This window comes from Natator depressus, chromosome 3 (assembly GCF_965152275.1).
Source record: "Natator depressus isolate rNatDep1 chromosome 3, rNatDep2.hap1, whole genome shotgun sequence".
NCBI lineage: Eukaryota > Metazoa > Chordata > Testudines > Cheloniidae > Natator > Natator depressus.
The window spans coordinates 152,799,625-152,821,343 of NC_134236.1; the positions used below are offsets into that span (position 1 = coordinate 152,799,625).

At 39.1% G+C, this 21,719-nt stretch overlaps 1 protein-coding gene across 1 annotated transcript in view; it reads right to left on the reverse strand.

Moving 5' to 3' along the window:
• Nucleotides 1–21,719, reverse strand: part of KIF6 (kinesin family member 6) — a 287,759-nt gene that overhangs the window by 78,800 nt on the left and 187,240 nt on the right. The window contains exon 14 of the mRNA XM_074949116.1: nucleotides 1,785–1,893. Within this exon, the coding sequence (XP_074805217.1) occupies nucleotides 1,785–1,893 (109 nt within the window). The remainder of the gene's footprint in view (nucleotides 1–1,784; nucleotides 1,894–21,719) is intronic.

Sequence of the window (21,719 nt, forward strand, 5' to 3'; positions counted from 1 at the left end):
GAAGTGGTTATGCTACTGTACACAAAAATATGAGCATGAGAGGCTTGCATATACGGGAAAGGTATGGTAACCTTTAAATATGTGTTGTGCATAAGATCTTTACTGTGCAATTTGCAACTGGTGGTTCAGCAGCTGCAATTCCAAATTACAGACTTGAGATGAATCCATTTTTAACAAACGTAATAAACTTTGAGCTTCAAATCTCCTTTGCTAAAGTCCACTGCAAACAGCATGAGAAATGATTTCCAAATGCATCAAGAGTCCCACAACACTTGTGAATAATGACAATTGCTATTTATTAGAAATGGGGTACCCCAAGAGTGTGGGTCTGAATTCCCTTGAAATTTGGGGAAATATGAATCTGGTACCAAACTTTGTGGTTTGGACCCATCTCTACTATATATTCAGAATATAAAAGGAAATATGCATTTTCCCTCACAATGCTTTATGTCAGAGAAATTGATAAAAACATGCATTAAGTCCAAGAAATCATGGTCCGGATTTACCACTGTGTTACTCCAATTTTATGTTGATGTGATGCCACTGAAATCTTTATTTATAAACTGTTTTATTAGCTCTTGAAAGGAAGAGATGCAAGGAATGATCACATTAAATGAACAATTTGATCTATTTATCATCAGAATACAGACATTTCTAAACAGGATAGTTCAAATAAATACTTATCTACTTCTTACACTCCCATCATCTTGGTACCTGGGTGTCAGAGAATAGAAGATGTAGACCTAAGAACGAAGTTATGCAGTTCAGAGAAGGTGAACAAAAAACTAATAAACAGTGAGTTTCAGAATAAAATGCAGAGAGGAGAGGGAGATAACCTGGGGCCTGATTTTCAGAGATAATCTGAAGTTAATGGAAAATGGCAGGTGCTCAGTGCCTCTGAATATAAGGCCTTTGGTGCACAGGGGGTGGGAGACCACTCTAAGGATGAAGCCAGGAAAGGGAGGAGACAAAAGGAAAAGTTGGGAGAGAGATACAGGAGTATAAAAAGTGAGAAAGGTATTATAGATCCACCTTCATACCTCTGATCACCTCCCAAATGCCTTGTTTGTCATTGAACGCTGTGGGTGTGCTGTGTATATATGCCACATGCAGAAGTGGGAATAACATAACACTGTTGGCCAGTTGACATTATCTGATATTGTGCTATAATTTCCAGGATTATCACTGTCTTCCTTGCTGTGGATTACTACTTTTAATATGCTGCTCTTCTCTAGTCCCTTCCATCCGAAGAGCTCAAAGTGCTTTACAACATTAATATGTGCAGGAGGAAAGTATTGTTATTTCTATTTGAGAGAGATCGGCACAGAGAGGTTAAAATGACTTGGCCAACAACACACAGAAAATCAGTAGTAGAGGACTAGAACACAGGTTTCGTGAGTCTCTTTGGTATCTTAATTCAGTGCCTGAGCCTATAAAACTCTTTCCTACAATGGAAATTATATTAATGAAAGTAGTAGTCACATTACTCCAACTTCCTTTACATAATTCAAAACTGTCAATGCCATCCTGCCATCTATATTCTCTAGGGCTTGTGAGAGAAGAACAGTAATGCTCTGTGACCAGCCTGATTGCTCCTTATATTCTGTTCTATTCAGGTTCTTATATAATGCCCCCAATCACCTGATGGGCAATAAATCTTTCCCGCAGGCATAGATTGCTGCTGCCCCAAGTTTAAGTTTGAAGCTTGAAACATAGTTCACAAGAGTCATTGTGAGCCCTTAAAGCCCTGGCTGTGGCTGTATCTAAATGTGACACTCACTCACCTCTGTTTAAGAAGCTGTTTGTTGTCCTCGATGGTTATGCTGTCCACATAATCCCTCTTGAAAATTTCAAAAGCCTCCTGACGTCCAAGTGACATTTCTCCTCCTGATCCTGCCCACAAAATAAGTCAGAACTGGCTCAGTGGCAGCAGAAGATAGTTCACATTTGCTTTATTACTGTTGCAGACAAATATTACAGCAAGCCAGCATACAAGTCCTTTAGCAATCAACAGTCAGTAACCAGACTCCAGCTTCCGCCAAGAAAAAAGGTATTTTGGGAGCAGGTAAATCTTTTACTGACAAATTTAATTGATTCACTTCATGTGGGCATCTTCAAACCTGAATTCTTAATTTCTCAAAATTACTTTAATGCTCCCTTAAATAAAACCAGAGTCTAAAAAAAATCTAAGCATGGCAAACAATGGCAAGTGAAAACACTGGTATTTTCATAATGGCAAATTGCAAATTTTTCTGTGTTCCTCTTTCATTCCCCATTGCTGGTTTCCAGTTACCATTACTATGCAATGCCACAGAGCACGTTATGTCACATTTTAGCGCAAAGACCACACACTGAATATTTTCAGTTCACATGTGGAGAGAGACTTTGGGCTTTATTTAACTGTGCATAAATGTTAACTTCCTTCAGTGACAGGTCAGGTACTGAACACACAGAAATGGGCTGAATCCTGCACAGCACAGTTGCACTATTGAGTATATAAGTGTAAGGAGAAAAGAGAGGAGGACACAAAACACCAGAAAACTATGCATGATAGCGTGATGCCTTGTCTCTGCAGACATGCCCATTCTCTGCCTTTGCTCTAACACTTTGTCCCCCTTTTTTGTATATGTCCTATGCTTTCATGAAGAAGAAAGCAGGAACACAAGGGGGTTGAGACTTACTACACTACTTGCCACACACTATTTGCCCCTAAGCATAGCTCCAATTACACATGTATCTGAATACAATAACCATGCTCCCCTGTCTGTCCATCAGAGGGATCAATAAGAATTTAGTATCCAAAGCTGATTTCTTTATAAACACTATGGAAAAGTCTCATATAGAAACTGCAAATCTGCCATAGTAGCCAGCTATTACACATTAGCTCTCAGTGCTAATTGGCCCACAGCTCCCTATAAGCAGTTACTGAGCTTGGTATCACCTATTTAGAAATTCAAAGTTTTAAGGTGATTCCAAGCTGACAGAATTATCTTATGTTTATTTATTTATGTGTCAATAAATACTAATGAAGACAGGATGAGATTCCCAGCGAAGCGCATGAGAACTGTGCAGGGAATGGAGGTGAAGTGGAGGGGATGGAATCCAGCACCCACACTGTGGGAAAGACACAGATTAGCTAAGCAACCTCTACATCGCTATTAATCCATCCTCTAGGTAGGAACAGGGGCTACAAGCCCTATACTTTCCCTACGGGGAGGCTTGTAGCCACTTGATACTCTTCACTTGTGTCTTTTCTCTGGCCCATCCTCAATTCCTCCTCCTTAGTGGGTCATACAGAGCTAGCATGAAGCCCAACTCTCTTACGTATAGAAGATGTGGAGCCTTCTGGAATGCCTGTTCCAAATACCATCCACTGAAGTATGGAAGTTCTGCTGCACTGCAGTCTTCCAGAACACCTATGATACTGGGTTAATATCACTTGTTATATATACACATACAAAATATCATGGTTGCATGCTTTATTAGTTACTTTGATTTAAATGTAAGGGAGATGGACATCATTGAAACTTAAGTCTGAACAGATCTTGAGACAAGCTGAATTAAGTGTATTTGAACCCAGCCCAGCTTGCATGGAAAACCTTTGTATTAAAATTAGCTGGCCCTTATTCTGATACCCCTAATCATGCTGAGTATACCTTATTCCATGATTACTGCCTGCAGACCGAGGCGCTATTTAGCATGAGAGAAGGTAACAGCATCTACCTCTCAGTGATGAACAACCAGGACTAGGGTGACCAAATGTCCTGATTTTATAGGGACAGTCCTGATATTTGGGGCTTTGTCTTATATAGGCGCCTATTGCCCCCTTGTCCTGATTTTTCACACTTGCTGTCTGGTCACCCTAACCAGGAAAACAAGTAAAAAAATAAAGTTTTCACTAAAAGTATACTCCAAAATATTGTCTTTAGTTTTAATCAACATTAACAGCACATCTGCTGCTAATTTAAAAATTTGCCTTGAAAAAACAGCCCCAGAAGGAATGTCTGAATGGCAAAGCATGCAGAAATGCACCACCTTTTTCAAAAAGAGAAGTTAAAACGGAGAGACTCAGTGCAATTGACACATCTGTACAGCCCAAGTGAGCAGAAGGGGATACAAAGGGATATTTTGTATGATAGTGACCTGAAATGATTGCTCCTCTTTCATGTCTGCCTTGAAGCAGCAGTTTAGTTTTACAAGTGAGATTTTATATTGTTTTCTTCCCATCGCCAGCACTAAATCTAACCTGCAACCTGAACTGGATGCTAGATCTGCTCTTTTTTTGTGCGTGTGTGTGTGTGCCGAGCTTCAGTGTGCTTGAGTTAGGCGCAGCAAGCCTCCATGACACACACAGCTGAGTCCAAGAAAAACAATGCCACATCCTTACTGTTGGGTACTGCTGCAACCTAAGGACCTCAGTCCCTCTTGCAACACCCCCATCATTGCTCCAGATTGTATACCCACTCCGTCACTGCTAAACTCACATGAAAAGAATCATCATGGTCACCTGGACTCTTAAACAGAGCTGATTAGCAGGAAAACTGTCTTGCCAGACAATCTCTTTTAACATAAATGTTTTAGGTTTCAGGAATAGGAAGATGGAAGCTTTCTGATCTGCGGTTTCCCCTCAAATTAACAATCAATGTACAGAAGAGTGTAGAGGTGGCTTTGGAAGACAACATTATTTTAATAATTATTGGTTCTGTCTGGTAGAAATTTAACAGTCAAAAATAAAGATCATCTGCTAATAATTTTCAATGATTACATTCAGGAACAGCAGATCTTATACAGCTGTCTAAAGCACAGTGAAAACTAGTTGCCCAGGATTCTTGGGAAGATCAAAATTTCTGGTTCATTGATTATTCTGCCATAATAAAATACAGAAATATATTCAACAGTAAATAATTGTATTCTGAAAATGGTGTCCAAAGAGAACTATTAGGAGATGGGAGAAGCCATTAAGGCTTGGTCAGAAAAACTAGGAGTGTAGGAAATAAGTGTCTAGACATAATGCAAGCAGAAGACAGTCTGCAGAAGAATGCTGGGCCTGAGGAGAATGATGGAAAGACTTTTGGAGGCAGGGAAGTGAGGGAAATACAGCAGAGTCCACAGAAGAAATCAAGAAACTGCAAAGAACATGGGGAGCTTGATGGGCTGGTAGAAAGATATTCCCTAATGGCTGAGCTTTTGTTCTATTCAGTAATGAAGATGAATATGGTTTCCAAGTGGACTCCTTTTCCCACTCCTGATTCTGTGCCTTCTTCCATGCTACCTGTGATACTCGGAATGAACTCCAATTTCACTAAGCAGTCTCCCACTGTACTTTCACTTCCATGAGGAAAAGAACCCGATCATTGCTGGTATGGTATCCATGTTTGAGCTTGCAGACTGCATAAGGCATTGCTTTCTGTTTTGTAGATTTTTTCCCTGATGTAAAGTGGTATGTACGTCTATATCAATATGTTTGCAATATTGTTGTAACCACATCGATCCCGCAATATTAAAGAGACAAGGTGGGTGAAGTAATATTTTTTATTGGACCAACTTCTGTTGGCTGAAAGAGACAAGCTTTTGAGCTACAAAGATGTCAGTGTAGCTCATCAGCTTGCCTCTTTCACCAACAGAAGGTGGTCCAATAAAAGATATTCCCTCACCCACCTTGTCTCTCTATAGCACAATGCATAATAACAATACTAATAAAAACATAACTGGGAGAAAAAGCAGTCCATAATGGTAAACTATTGCTGACAAGTTAACTAAACTGCTCAGTTGTAACTACTGATGATGTGGAAAACAAGTTCTTTTACTGTTACTAGACCAGTTGTTCTCAACCTTTTTTCATACTATGACCCGATATTTTCCCTTAGAACTATAAAGAAAGGGAGGGTGGTCACAACTCACAGGTTGAGAACCTCTGTACCTATGTTGAACAAATCATTACAATGCCAATGGGAGTTATGCAGTGAAAGCAACAAAAACAGGGGTTGAGATTATCCCACAAGAGTCTAAAATTTGCCCTTAGATACCTCCATGTAATTCCACTGAGAATATTCCATTGACTAAGGACAGAATTTGGTTCAGAGGGTTTTTACATAAACCATCAACACTAATCTGTATGATTTAGACTTGATGTTTTACACTTGGAGATGGGCCTAAGCCCTATAGCTGAGGTTCACAGCTCATACACATTTTTTGTAAGCAAGAAAATCATACATTCCTCTGAAATTTGGGGAAGTTCAGACTTGGGTCCAGATTTCAAATTCCCAAGATTGGGGGTGTACGAGTCCACGGTTTCGGTTCTGCTCATTACTGTTCCAGATCTGGAATTTGGATTTGGGGTGTTGGTTCTGGCCCATCTCCATTTCTGATGCAATCCAATTACATGTTTGGTACATAAATACAAATTCTTTCAGCCAAAGGGGTTCCCCTCCTTAAGAGTGCAACATGAAACAAGAACTGAATTAAGCAAGAACTGAAAAGTTTGCTGTATGCTAGTTCATCCTGGGACAAATCCTTGAAGTCAATGGTAGTCCTGCCTCAAAACAGACTGAATAAAATTGAGTAAGGCCTCAGGTGCTGGTTCATTATCTCTTGAAGCGATGCCAAACAATAAAAATGATTCCAGCACTCAGCCACGTCTATATAGGTCAGTGTTCTACAAATACTGTTAGTAATAAAGCCTTATTCAGATGACATAAATCCAGTTTTGCCAATCAGGAAACTAATTTAAAGATCAAAGTTTCTTTATGCTATGACGACATATATCAAATGCTACTCACAGCACTACTAAACAGCAAGTACTTGGCCCCGTGGTCAAATAAAATACGGATCACAACCTCCAGTGGGGGAGATGTTTTAAAATAATGCGCAAGTCATCATCAGTGCTAATACCAACGGGACACAGCCTCCTTGCAAATCGAGCACCACCCATCAATCTCTGGAAGGTGCTTAAGGTGGTCTGGTTGTAAATTCAGTTTATATTTATCGCTGGCAATCTTCTTGTGTCACCAAAGCTTTTCATTCCTACCTAATCACTGGCCATGTAACAGCATTTCTTGATACACATGCTTCAGAAATTTGTTAGTTTTCTGTTCTAATAATGTCCATACCAAGGAAGCAGCTGAAATTGAACCAGTGCTGATGGAGATGGCTGCAGGGTTCAGCTTCTTAAATCCTCATTTCTGATCTTGTCCTGCCATTTGATATGGAGCAGTTGATGAAGACTACGAGAACTGAAAATATCAATCCAGTGTTCTTCAGTCTGCATCAGTGCCCACAGTGTCATAGATGGTGCTGGAGGATGTTCAAAAGATGTGGATGCTTGTAAAGCAGCAGCAGCAGCCATGTCTTGGGCTGTTAAGTGGTCTCCAGCTTGCTGTGAAGCAGTGGATCTACAGAACCACAGTTACACCAACTTTGTAAATGTGGGCATTCTGGTGCCCATGTGCTAAGAGCAAAATGAGCTGCCAGCCTTATTCATGTTGACTAGTATCCATTGCGACTATTTAAAGAGTAAGTGTGAGTTGGTGTGTGAGTAAAGTTAACAGAGTTGAATGCTTAGTTAATGGCCAAAATTTCTAAATATGGACGATAAAGTTAGGCTTCTAAATCTGTATTTAGGCATCTAAATAAGCAGCCTGACTTGCAAAGGTGCTGAATGCTGATAAATCCTTTTTAAGTCAGTTTTAGGGGTCCAGGTTTGAAAATGTGGTTTTGAAATGTTTAATTTCTTTCAGTGTAGCCTTATAGGACTGTAAAGATTGTCAGAATTAGGAAGGCAACTTCAAGAAGCAACAGAGAAGCACATTAGGGTGCTGAGTCATATCCACCAGCTTTAAAACAAAAAGGAGAAGTTTATGTTCTATAATCACAACAGAAGGAGCTTCATAAAACTGAATTTGTGAATTCAACAGAAAACATTTACAGGCCCCTTTAGCTAATTTGGAAGGTTTGCTAAATGACAACATGGATAGATGTTGTGGAATTGAGTGAATGAGATGCAATGAAATTATCTACTGCCCCAGGGGAGCTTGCTTTTAAATCTAGCACAACAGAAAAAAGTTTTCAATTTAGATACTAAATAATGTGCCTTCATCATATGTTTAAACAACAGTTTACAGTTTTAAGACCTCTCTCCCAGGCTGGAAACAAAATAAATAAGAAAAACAAAAAAACAAAACACTCACCCCAATAAAACAAAAAAAAAACCCACCACCAAAGAAAACAAACAAAAAACCCCAACAGGCTTTTCCCCAATGCTATCACATGTAATATTTTATGGTGTAACAGGATATCCATATTTTTTACTTACAAGTTAAAATTAACAATTCTATTTCCGTATTTGTACAACACCTACTATGATGGCATGTTGGTCCATGATTAGGGCTCCTAGGTGCTACAGCAATACAAATAATATGGTAATAGAATTAATAATATAAGAATAATAATAAAAGTGATTTCAATTTAATTTTCAGGTCACAGGCAGGAGAAAAGAAATTTAGAATGGATATCTGTAACTTTCCTCCACTGCTTTTGCAGTATGCTACGTAACAGAATGGCAGTGTTTGTTTGAAACCTCCCACCTGGTCATCAGGTATTGATTGTGCTAGGAGAAATTGAAGTGGGTTCTGCAGACTCTCTGAATCAGGTTGCTTGTTATCCAGCCTGGATATGAAAGAGATGGAAGTGATTCTCTAGGGAGAGAGGTTCTTGGGTGTAGGCTAAGTCATCCTGATGGAGGAACCCTAGGAGCAGCCAAGACTGGGGATAAAGTTTGAATGTATGTTGTTGTTAATTTGTTAAGAAAGGCAAACTCCAGGAAGAAGGTGAGTTTCTGATTCTTCATATGCATTTACTGTGGACTTTGGTTTAAAAAAAGGTTGAGAAAGGCATCTGCTCATGCATGAAGCTCGCTTCTGCATGAAGAGCATGTGTAATACATCTGGGCTACACTTCAAAAACAGGAAAGACATGAACCATGGTACCCCAGAAGTGGTATACAGCAGAACATGGAGTCTTTATTAAAGTTAAAAGCATCAGATGACAGTGCCCAGACACAATGAGCTGAATGAAACTCGGGCACAATCTAATTTCACTGACACCATTGGCATTTAATCTGCTCATATGTGATGATAATTTCAGAGCGGGGGAAAAAAGATCAGCTTCTTTAGATTGTGATCACATATATTCTGGTATAGCAGCTTTGATACAAATGGCTCCAAAGCACTTCACAAATGGATGAAAGTCTTCCCTTTGCAGAGGGCCAGCACAAGGCCTATGCATAACTGAAATCCAACTTAAACCCTCAAAATAGGCTTTCAGTGGGATGTAAGTGGGGCATAGGCCTTTGCACTGGGGTGCATTACACTCAGACAAAACTGATTGTACAATCCGAAGTCTTTAGTATATATAAGAATCATTAAACTCACCATCAAAGTGAAGCCACCTCAGAGTGAAACAGTGCAGCTATTTGTCAGCAGACGACACTAAAGTATATAACATCCAAGAAGTGAAGAATAAATACAATTTCTAATGGAAAAATTTGTGTGAACAGCATGTGATTACCCAAGCTGGAATCTGGCCAAGGTTACCAGGATTAAAGGGACACCAGTTAAATGAGCAACAAAAATTAGGTTTTGTAAAAATAAGCTTTTACAAAGATTAAGATCAATAGAAATGCTTCCATGAAAACTGTTTACAAAAACTCCAGCAGAAACATTTTTAAAAAAACAATGAGTATTCCTTCAGAGGGATCGTAATCCAAATATTGTAGTGATTATGAACCCGAAAGTTGAATTGACCACAAACTGACTTTAAAGTAAAGCAAAACTGACTAACCTCTTTTAATTTTCCAAGATGAGAGTATTGTAAAAAAGTAAACAAACAGCATTCACAGTGAAAAGCGTATTTGATCTTTTTAAAATTCCTTCAGTTTTATTAATCTAAGTCATTGCTAAGGGAATTTATTTTAGAAACTAATCAGACAATACCTCTTTAACATCCTAACACAGGACTTCAGTTTTATGTATCATCTAAATGCTGGCACCTCTACTAGCATAGTGCTCCTTAACATCACCCCAAGATAGTAGTTTAGTATCAGCCCTGAAAGACAAGTGTTATGAAGACAATTCAGCTCTTTGTCTCAGTTTCCCCACCTGGAAAACGGGCATATTAGTTTGTCTACCTCATAGATGTATTGTTATAAAATTAATAGATGTATTGTTATAAAATTAATTAGTTTTTAAAGCACAATAATAATAAGTGCTATATAAATGTTAAGTGTTTTTAATAACTAATGAATCATCAAAACTACTTCCTGGCAGAACCCTACATTTTTCCCTAGGGCCTTTGATCCAAGGACTACCTTGGTCTGACTGTGATTAGCTTATGTGATCTGTCAAGTTCACAGCTTGAAGTGGTATGGCTGCAAGATGCTACTGAATATCTGTTCTAACATCAAGGATTTACAGTGCGGTTACAGTTAATATATAATGTTGCTTAGCTATGCTTTCATGTTTTCTTTAAAGAGCCAAGGGATAGCATAGCTCCCAAATTTGAGGTGGGGGTGGAGGGACAGTAAGGGCATAGAATCTGAGAATCAAAAAACCACTTACCATAAAAAAAATGTTTGCAGATGTCAACAGTGAAGTAGGGTATTTGTTGGTACACACAAGTTTGGCCAAACCATGTTTCTTATGTTCTGATATAACCATTACTAAGGAATCTCATGCATCAGAGTTTGCATGGTTCAAAGGAGTTAAATGAAAGACTCAGACTAAGCCCTTCATCTATTATCTGCTGATCAATTACTTGATCAAGGCTGCCTATGAGTTTACACACTTGCCTTCACACACACACACACACACACACACACAAAGACAGCCCTTAATTAGTAGGTACACAGAGAAAGACTGAGTTGGGCTAAAGCATGGCAGGCTTGGCAGAAGCTCAGGGGAGTGCATACAAAGGAAAATCTGAAGTCAAACCCACAAGAACTTTAGGAGACCCACCCAATGGTGCTACCACATCTAAATAAATAAAAAGGATTCATGTTTGCCTGTGCCAGAAATCACACATTTCACATAGCTTCTGACAAACAGGATCTATATCACACACCACGTTGCTCAGTTTATATTAAGGGCTGGACATTAAAAACAGGTTGTGTTTTTTTCCTTCTTAGTAACAGAGTCTAAGTCTGCTTTGCTCCACTGTTGATGCTGTTGCAAAGTTTTTGCTGGAGCAGAATAAGAGAGAGCTAATGTGTAAGACCAGTGTATTCAGACCCTGTGAAACTAATCCTTATGTGCAGCCAGATGCAGGTGCACTTAAAGATATGGTAGCAACCCAAGTTATTTTCCAAATTGTCTTGCAAGACTTAGCAACATAAATCAATCTTATTCAATGGTGTTACTATGTAAATTCTCAGGAGTTATTGCAGCCCAACTCAGAAATTAGCTTGCACAATATTTGTATTTGGTGGTAGGGCCAGATTCAGGGCTCCTTGACTACCATTCAGGTAGCGTAGCATCATCAAGGAAAAAAAAGTTTGCGTCATAATGTAAACCTCATTTTGAGGGCTTGCTGATTATCGTCCATTAAAAATAATGATTTAATATTTATATAATGGCATACCCAGAGGCTCCAATAAAGACTGAAGCCCCACTCTCCATCCTGTGAAGAGCTTTCAGTCTTAAGAAACACAGTGCAACTGAAAAAGATGAGAACTTGTGGAAATCCCATCCTCATTACTACACTGGCTCATACAGTCTCTAGTGCAAGAGGGAACTGGTCACCTATCTATGGGGCTCTTTTGTTACTCAGATAAGAGACACAGTAAATGGAAAAAGCAGTTGTATGTCTACTGTTCTGGCAAAAGAACAATATATTCCACTCAAAAGGAATAAAAGAAGGAAGACACACAAAATTAATTCCTACTTAGATGTCTATTCCCTGAACAATGAGCTGGCAGACAGTGTCCCACACCACTGAAAACCAACACCATGCCTCAGCTAGTGAGAGGAACAATAGTGTATCACAGTCAATTTTTCCAAATGCAAACTGAGTCTTCCACCTCATCTGCCTCTGAAACTAAGTCTAACATCAGCCATACATGTACTTCTCCAATGAGACCCAGAAAAGGTTAAAGCTGGAGCTCTTTTCAGGTTATTCTGACCTGTTTCCATTCAACTATATTTTTGGGCTTTACTGTTCAAGCTACATCATAACTGCTGAACTGACACATTCATCCTTTGCATGGTACTGGGCCTATTCAATACTGGACCTTCTTACTTAACTTACAAGAATGCCAATCAGAGATGCATGTGGGTGTGGCTTTATATCATCTGGATGTAAGACTCTTTCTTCTCTAATAGCAGACCTATACTTAAACCTATACTATACCCATACCTATACTTAAACCTATATCACACGTGATGTAGATAAACACTGCGGTTTTTTCTTAACATGGCAATGATGGGATTTTTACCATTACAACTGCAGCTGAAAGGCTTAATTTGAGTTTATACCTTACCTCTCAGACCATGAACAGCAGAATTGTAGAGAATATCACACAAGGGAAATGCTGTGCTTCACAAAATAGGTGACTGCTGAAGTAGTTTAAGACTGTTCTCTCCGAATACAATTAACATTAATTTAAAAGAAGGTTGTTTCCTGGTCAGCTGGACCATCTATCACCTTATATTAGACTACATACCATTAGAAGAATGGAAGACAGCAAAGCAGTACGATAAAAGTTTAAAATTCCTATAATCAATTAAATAAATATAGACGTTTTGACATTCTGCATATATTTTGTCATGTTTAAGTAATGAACCCTGCCTTTAAATACTTGCATGACAAATGAAGCTAATCTCCTGCCTTTCCACATAATATCTCTCTCGATCCCTGGAAGATTACTCTGAATGATGGGGTAAGAGTATTTCAGAAGCCCTACAAAATGACTGCCTGCATCAATGAAGTCATGACAGGTTGGATCAGAGACGAGTTAAGCTGCATGAATCTGCATGTATTTTTGGGGCCTGGAGAGCCGGCTTCAACACCAGTCTTGCCGGTAACACTAGAAACCACAGAAAGGCGTATTTAGTTTTCAGAGAAGTTTGGAGTCTAACAGAGGAAAAATGACTTGTTATAAATATGTATTTGGGTTTGGAAACTCACTGTACTTTAAATTCCAAATTATTTCTGTTCTCACAATTTTGTTTTGCAACAGCTCTTTTCTTTATTAAGGTCATTGAGATTTTCTGCAGTGAAATGCTATATGTCCTACACCTCAGGTAGACAAGTAAAGACAGCTTGGAGGACATACCATACGTGTGCTGACAGCAGCACATAAAGCTTTCTGTAGGAGACTCTACTGTCTCTGCGGAGTTAAGAGTAGATGTAGAAAATACAGACATGAGATACCACATTTTTGTGTGGGAGCAGGAAACAAGAGGCCAAATTAGCCTGGAAAGAACTGGATGCACCCATTGATGTCAATGGAAATCTCATCTCCTTATGCTATGGCTGAACATGACCCAGAGTTGCCATGAATGAATCTTCAGATGAGCATTTAGATATATTTAGGTCAAATTCAGCGTAGGTGTGAGTGATAAATTCACTGACTTCAAAGATTTACTGCCTCCTTACAGGTAGGCTGAATTAGTCCTGCTTCCTTTTGGCTGTGGAAAAACAATGGTCAAGAGACTAGGAAAACCCAATGCCAGAGAATTAACTTTGGCCCTTGGTTTGTTGAAGCATTATAGGAGTTAGCCTCTGAGAAGAAAGTTGATTACCTATTAATATAAACATCAGAAGGCCTGCTTTTCAGAGGCTCCAGCCACCTACAGATTCAGCTGAAGTCAATGGGAGCAGTAGGTGCACAATAATTCTGAAAAGCAGACCTATCACCTACCAGAGGCTTAATCCTGCGAGGTGCTGAGTGCCTACTGCTTGGCACTGAGCATTCTCTATTGCCATTGAAGTAAATGGGGGTTGAGGGCACTGAGGGACTTAGGTGTGGTACTGTTTAGTGTAACTTTTAGGTGCCCCACCACCCAATGGAATCCTCAGCCCCAAACTGGGTATCCAGACTTTCTCTACAGTGCCCAAGGAGAGTTAGGCACCTAAGAAAGGGATTCACAGAAACCAGCAAGTTGAGTGGGGAGCTGCCTAAACCAAGGAAAGAGGGGTGGCCTAAGTTGCACCCCTCAAATGTACCTTACTCCTGATGGAGGTTAGCCATGAACTCAGGGGCTGAGCTGCTTGGTTTCATCAGGGCATAATTGGCTTTGTGAATGCCCAACAGCAGAAACTAAGGTGCCTTGGGAATTTAGGCACTTCCAGGGTTAGTGGGCTTTTGAGGAGTGGGGCTTTTGACGATCTTGGTGGCTCCTAGATGTTGGACTTTTACAGCTAAAATGGCAGTAAGGCCATCCCTTTGTGGATGTAGCTCTTAGTGCCTCATAAAATGAGCTCAGCACCTTGCAATATCAAGTTTTTCAGTACTTGGAAAGCAACAACATACCTGGCTCTTCTATCTAAAAAGGCTACAATAAAAGCTATGATAGAGCTATAATAAAAATAGGGGACAAGATGACAACAAATCAACAAAGTGAACATGGATTGTACCTTTGACTGTATAAAAGAAGTATCCAAACTGGGTAACTGCTGTCCTGAATTTGCCGCTATATCAAATCCCAGTTTAACTATTCTTATACAACTTTTAGCTGTCTTGGCATAGGCCTCCCTCAGCTGCTCAAGAACTTTCCATCCTTCTTTTTTTACCCTCTTTTGGCCAGCTATCTTGAAAGCAGTAATCTGTTCCCCTGACAAAAGGAATTTTAAAGAGAACGCAAAAGACTTTGGTATGTTGTCAAAAATAAATGGATTCTGAATGTTATAGACATCGCTTTTATCCCTCATCTTCACCCTGTTGCTAACAACCCATTCTTGAACAAGTGTGCTCTGTACTCACCCACATATAATTAGGATTCATGGTGCTCTCACCATCTGACAGAAGCCAGCTGAACTTTAAGCAAACAGTCAGTTTCAATTTGTTAGCAAACTGTTTGATGAACCCTGACACACCTACTTTTTTTTTTAAAGAACATCTTTATTAAAAGAACACAATTTGCTAAAAGAGAACAGGATGAACTATTCTTTCCAGAACATATGGACAAAAATGTAATCCAATCCTACTTACAGCCAAGAAAAAAGGTAACGACATACTACATTTTAAACATGGGATTACAAAACACATCAACACACTGTACTTTTATATTATACAAATAAAATCTTAAGATCTATAGAATTCTGCAGCTAAAAATTAATTTTAATTTGAACATACTGAAGATACCACAGAAGGTTCAATTCAGGTACTTGGCTTTGTGTCACAACCATGAGCAAATCTTCTTTCTAGCATAAGAAATTCCAACTCCATGGCAATCATTTCTGATTGATCAAAATGTAAAGTGTTTTAAATAGTAACAACCCTTGTGATAAACAAAACACAAAATGGCTGGTCAAATGTCTTGCATAGCTTTCAGCAATTTGGAGACCTTTGGGGCGCATCTGAAAACTGTGACTTAAAGGAAGTTGCGAATTATTCCTATTCAAAGTTGCTTCATTGTTTTGGGCAGGAGAGAATGAAGTAGTTTTTCCCTTTCTTTTTAAACTATTTTAAGACCTTCCTTCCCGCCCTGCCCCCCAACTGAAATCATTGTTTGCATGGTGACACCACCTGGTACCCTTATTGACTACATATTAAACTTGTATACACCAACCAAACATTTTCATTTAACTTATCACTTACCATGTGTTTTGTGTCTTACTGCAGTATTGTACTATGTAAAATAATGCATATAATGTAACAGTTTGATAAATCATAAATGTATGTGATTATCTTTCAAACAGCTAAAACAACTTCCTAATCTGGATTAGGGAAAAATGTTATTTACAAAAATTGTTTCGCAATCTAGGAACTGATCCTACAACCAGATCTGCCTTCAGTGGGGCTCCCCATGTGCATGGGGGTCCATAGTAGCAAACCTGATACAGAATCAGGGCCTTATTTGTCATGTCCCATACTCTCTATGGAACTTCAGAATGCAGCACTGAGACTTAAGAAATGGGTTCCACTGAAACCAACACCCCACAACGCGATCAAAAAGACCATGTTTATGGCAGATATTATTTTGGGTTTATTCTTCCTAAGATACATGCTTGCAAGTCTTACTCAAGATTTTTGGAGTCACACAGATATATGTATGACTATAACTACTGTGATGCCAGAGTTTCTACTTGTTAGAGCAGGGCACTGAGAGTCCAGAGACTTGAGTTCCACTATTGATTCACTGTGTGACCCCATGGCAAGTAGTTTTATCTTTCTATGCTTTAGTTTCTACATCTGTAATAGAGGAATAATAATTCACTTTTCAGTTGTTTGGATCTGATGAATGATATAAGTGCAAAGTATTGTTAGTATTAATAGGATGCTTTAAAGTCACCACACTCTTTAAAGGACTAGTGGCTTTCCTGTCTATTCTGGAAACTCTTCAAACTTGGAGTTTAGCCTAGACACAATCAAGAATAAATATTCGGCTTTTTCTTGGTCCTGTGTTATCCTGGAAGTTTAATAAAAGTCATTGGTAGGATTTTTGTTGAGGAAAGCAAGCATAAAGTGCTTTTTTATATAGTGGTAATGGAAAAACAAAATATTCGTTACATCTATTAAAGAGATTGTCTACCAGACAATTTTAGAGCATCTGCATTTCCAGTATGAATTTAAAACACATTTACTTTGGCTGTACTTCATCTGAGAGATAATGGGATTTGTGTGCATATGTAACTCTGAGCCATCACTTGGAAAAAATGACCCCAAAAAGTCTCCTATCTGCTTCAGATTAGCTAATGTGTTATAGTATATATAAACTGTATAATAACTTAAGGCTTTCAGACATGATTTTCAATTGTTCCTCAGTTTGGAACAAAATTTAACTCCTTATGTGGATCCCTTTTTGATTACTACAAATTATTTACATTTGAGATGCTGACTTGGGAAACATGTGAAAATGCGTTATGGAGAAGAAATTCACCCCACAGAATTTAAAGCTGCTTTGTGTACAGTTTTTTTCTGCACTATGGTTTTGGTTTAGTCTTTAGTAGTCACAATACTCTGACCTGAGATATAAAAGTGAAAGTTTGCCTCTCTTCCTAATCCAAAGCATGTAGGATGTAGTTACTCGAGTGGAGGACAGAAAGGAGGGCCCAGTGATTAGTGCTCTGCCATAGGCTTCCTGTGTGATCTTGGGCAACTAAAAGTTAGTCTTTCTATGCCTCAGTTCCCCATATGTAAAAATGTAACATAAGATAATAGCACTTCCCTACCCTTCAGGAGTGTTGTGAAGATCAATACACTTAATATTGTGAGATGCTCAGATGGTGTGATGATGGGGGACATAAAAGTACCCAAGATAGATAGACAGCTGTACAGATCAGTCATTTTACTTGAACCTCATTCAAACTGCATTTCTCTTGTAGATACAATGCATAAAAAACTATCCCCAAAACGTGAGGGTGCAACACAGTCTTTGCCTCAGAAAGATCTTGGTAGATGTTAAAGGCCTACTTTATATGTTTATAATGCTTACCACCAAACTTTGCCTAATCCTTGCATTTATAGTTTGGTACAGAGCTAATACATTTTTATTGTCTTTGTTTTAAAAATAGTTTTAAAACAAAAACTCCTGGACATATATAACTCAGAGGAAGAGGGCAGAGGGGGCATGGAGTGGGCAAATCAATGGCTCTATATTCCCTCCCACTCCCCAGTATGCTGGACACAGTTGGGCCAGTATGAGTGGGAAGTAGATTTTAGCTGCAGTCAGCTGCAGTCAGTTACTTCCCCCTTGGAGCAGAAGGGGAGCAGGGAGCAAACAGGAACAATCTGAGTGACAGTTCCATTCTGGGGCTTCTCCCGAGGTGGCACTGTGCCCTTCCCCTTACTCAGCAAGCAATTCAAACATGAGAGCTCAAGAGCAGTGCTGTACTTGGCTCTCTTGCGTTGATTAATATTTCAAAGACAGAAGCACATCCCTAAATGCAACATACTAAACTATGAACATTTAAGTGGGTAGGAAAATGAAAGATTTATTTTAGGGCTAAAGAAATACTATGGCAAAATTATGGCTCCCCTGCACAAAGGCATTAGGGGCTTGATGCAGGATCAAGCTGTAGAAGAGAGAGAAGATGCAAGGAACCCCTTTTCCTCCACTGATAGAAAGCACTCATAATTTGACTTCAAAGCACTACAAGCAGGGAGGCGGGGAAGCATTCTCTGCACTGTTCTAGGCCCCAGAGGGGGCATGGTTTTGTATAGCAGGCACTAACCCCAGATGTTCACCCTGCTAACAAACCAGCAGATGCAGAGTTGTACCAGGAAAAGAGAAAGAAACCGAGAAAGAACAAAAGAATGAAAGACCCATGCCAAAGTAGCCGCAGCCCAGTGGTTAGGGCACACATCTGTAATGTGGAAGACACATCCTTGGATCTCCCACAACCCTAGTGAGTGCCCTACCCACTGGACCATAGCACCAGTCTCTCTGGTCCATCAACATTTTATTATTTATACCAAGTGGAACAGTTATAACAGAAGAAAAGGCAAAAAAAAAAAATCCTGAAAGAGTCCATAGCATGGTGGTCAGGTCTCTCATCTGGGAGGTGGGAAACTCAGGTTTAAATCCCTGCTCCAAATCAGCTAGGGCAGGGACTTGAACTTGCATTGCCCACATTCCAAGTGAGTACCCTTCCTAACTGCCTATTCTGGGTTGGGTCTCTCTCTCTGACCAGAAATTTCATCATGGAGCTGAGAAACTTTCCCACAACAGTTGCATTAAAAGCCATATATTCCCTTAAAAAGTTTCAGTTTCAACAAATTGGTACCATTTTGTTAAAAAATTCCTGACCAGCTCTGCTCCTGACAGCATCATGCCTACCCCTGGCTGCTGCTAGCATAGTGATTGCAGGGGCCCTCACGTGAAGAGTATGCTTCATCTCCCATGCTTCCAACATGGCTCCAGCTCAAGGAGCCTTAACTTTTCTTATATAATAGTTCATTCACAATCCCTCAAGCTTACAATTACATCATGTGACAAAGGATACTAGAATGTATTGTCAGACTCTACGTATCCATCAGACTATGCAGATAAATGGCCACGTATGCTGATTTCAGATATTGGCTCACAACAAAAATCAAACTTTTCCAATTAAAATATTTTTCTGTTCCAATATTTTAATAAACTCTCTCATGCAATGGCCTAAAAGGCATGCCTTAGTAAGAGACCCCATATATCTCCCAGTGCTCCACTGCTCCACTTGGGGGCAGCAGAACTATTCAAGCTGGAGCCAGTTTAAAAGAAAAGGGGGGTATCAGGATGCATCCCAAAAGGGGCCCTAGACTTTGGAATTCACTCTTTTCTAGGGCCAAAACTGCTTGAATCAGTTGACCTTCCAAACATGCTGCATACATTTTGGGGACTAAAGGGTGAAATATGCACAGGTATTTCTGGGTGGGGTAGCCTAGGCTAGGCTATTATTTGGCTGTGTTCTGGGTTTTTTCCCAGTTGATATTTCCTGGGTTTAGAATGAGGGGATTCTGCTGATTTTATTGTTTTATAAGTCTATATTCAAAGATGTATCAAAGGCATCTAAGGCCCTACACAGGTGCTTTTTCTTTTCTGGTGATATTGTAAATCAGTAAGAAAGGAAAGGAAACTACAGGATACCCACTTACATGCTTCACAATTCTTTATATGTTAGAAGAACATCTATTGGCTTAGTTCTATCAGCAGCTGAATTATCAACTGATCCACCTCTTTGGTGTTTCTGCGTGGTACTGTCTGTTGTATTTTGCCATTGCAAATTCAATCAACAAAGACTAAACAGTAACCAAAAAACAAACCAAACAAAAAACCAACACACAAACAAACAAAAAAACACCTTCACAAATCTAAAGCAAAAGTGCAGTTGAAAGTTTTCTGTATGGAAATTAAGAAAATTATTTTTCTTTCAGTTACCAAACAAATTGAAAGCTCAAAACATTTACAACTGCCTGTCACCGATGTAGATCAAGTTCTGAACTACTTTCAGAAAACTAGGCTGTGCGGGTGCACAGCTGGGAAAAGGTAATATTCAATATGTGTGAATCTCAGTCCTGTGCAGAGGGTCCATACAATCCTGTGCACCAATTAAATCCTGTTTAAGACCTATATAGCTTTATGTGGGGCTTAGCTGATATGTAGGCCTGGTGTTTGCCCCCTGCATAGGGGTGAATTTCACTCTGTGTGAATTAAATCATGTAAAAATGACACAAGCAAGAAGTCTTCTTGCTCATCTGGAGACTAAAAATAATAAAAAGATGTTTGTGCTCATGTAACATCCCTGGTTTAGACTGTTCAAATGAAATAATCAAGAAGTTTTTGTGAAACGTTATGAACGTCCACAAATATTCCTGGCATTCCATTAACTGTCCCAGATTATTCCTCTTGGGCAAAAGCACTCATCACAGAGGACCTAGAAATATTTGGAAAAAAAACCCCAACTAACAGGACTATAGCAATTAATCCATATTTTAAACCAGTATTTCAAATCCTCTGAACCTTAAAATGGGACCTTTAAATCCAGTTCAGGGATCTTAATATCCTCAACATGCACTGTCAATGAGTTTGGAAATGTGATCTTAATTTAAACTCAGTGCATTTTCTATATATCATTTTTCATGACATTTCATTGCTGTGAATTTCCATGTGTCTATTGATATAAAACAGCAGAGAGAGGGGGACTGCCATTTTAAAAAGGCTCAATATGATCTCAAAGATGCTTGTTTCATTTTACATTTTAACTGTGTCCAATTCTAGCACAGAGTCACCTCAAAATGTAGAACTGAGAAATGAGGGTGAAAAGCCAGCCAGACTGAAAATGATGGCAAAGCTCTCTTTGATTTCAGTGGGGCCAGGATTTCATCTGGAGAGTCTAAAAAACAGAATGGAAAACTGAAATATAATCCTTTATTTAGAAATATCAGTGTGCAGGCATCCTCCTAAATGAACACACGATCAGGGCCAATCAGAGGAGAGGCCAGGAGGGCCATTTGGCCTGGGCCTCAAGCTCAAAGGGGGTGTCAAATTTAGACGCTTGTTAATTTTTTGGCATTTTATAAGTTTTGCAACTTGTTTTTATGCGCATCCCTATCAGACCAAAATGTGACATACTCTCTCAGCTTAGAGCTGCAAATTTAATCAAATAAGAGATGTGATTTGGTAAAAGACAATTTTTTTGTTAACTAATATAGATTTTGTCATATAAAAGAGTTAAAAATGTTCAGAAATATTAATTAAAATATATCAGTTCTGATGGCACAAGATTAGACTGTGACGAACGTGTCTTCTCAGATCAGCTCATTATATATAAACAAACCACTACTAGTGGCTGGTGCTGGATCAAGTGCGTGTTGAAAGGTAGAGAATTGTTACAATTTAGTGTCTTTATAGTTTTACGTCTAGTTGACTAAGGAATTATTTTTGTGTGAGAATTCCTCATTATTATCTTCATATGGTAGCTAAAAGAGGTGACTGGTTGGTTGGTTGAGCCCTAGCTTGGTAGCTGGGCCCTCACCATAGGCTTTTATAGTCTATAGGCCAAGATTCAAGGTGAAAATTTGTGAG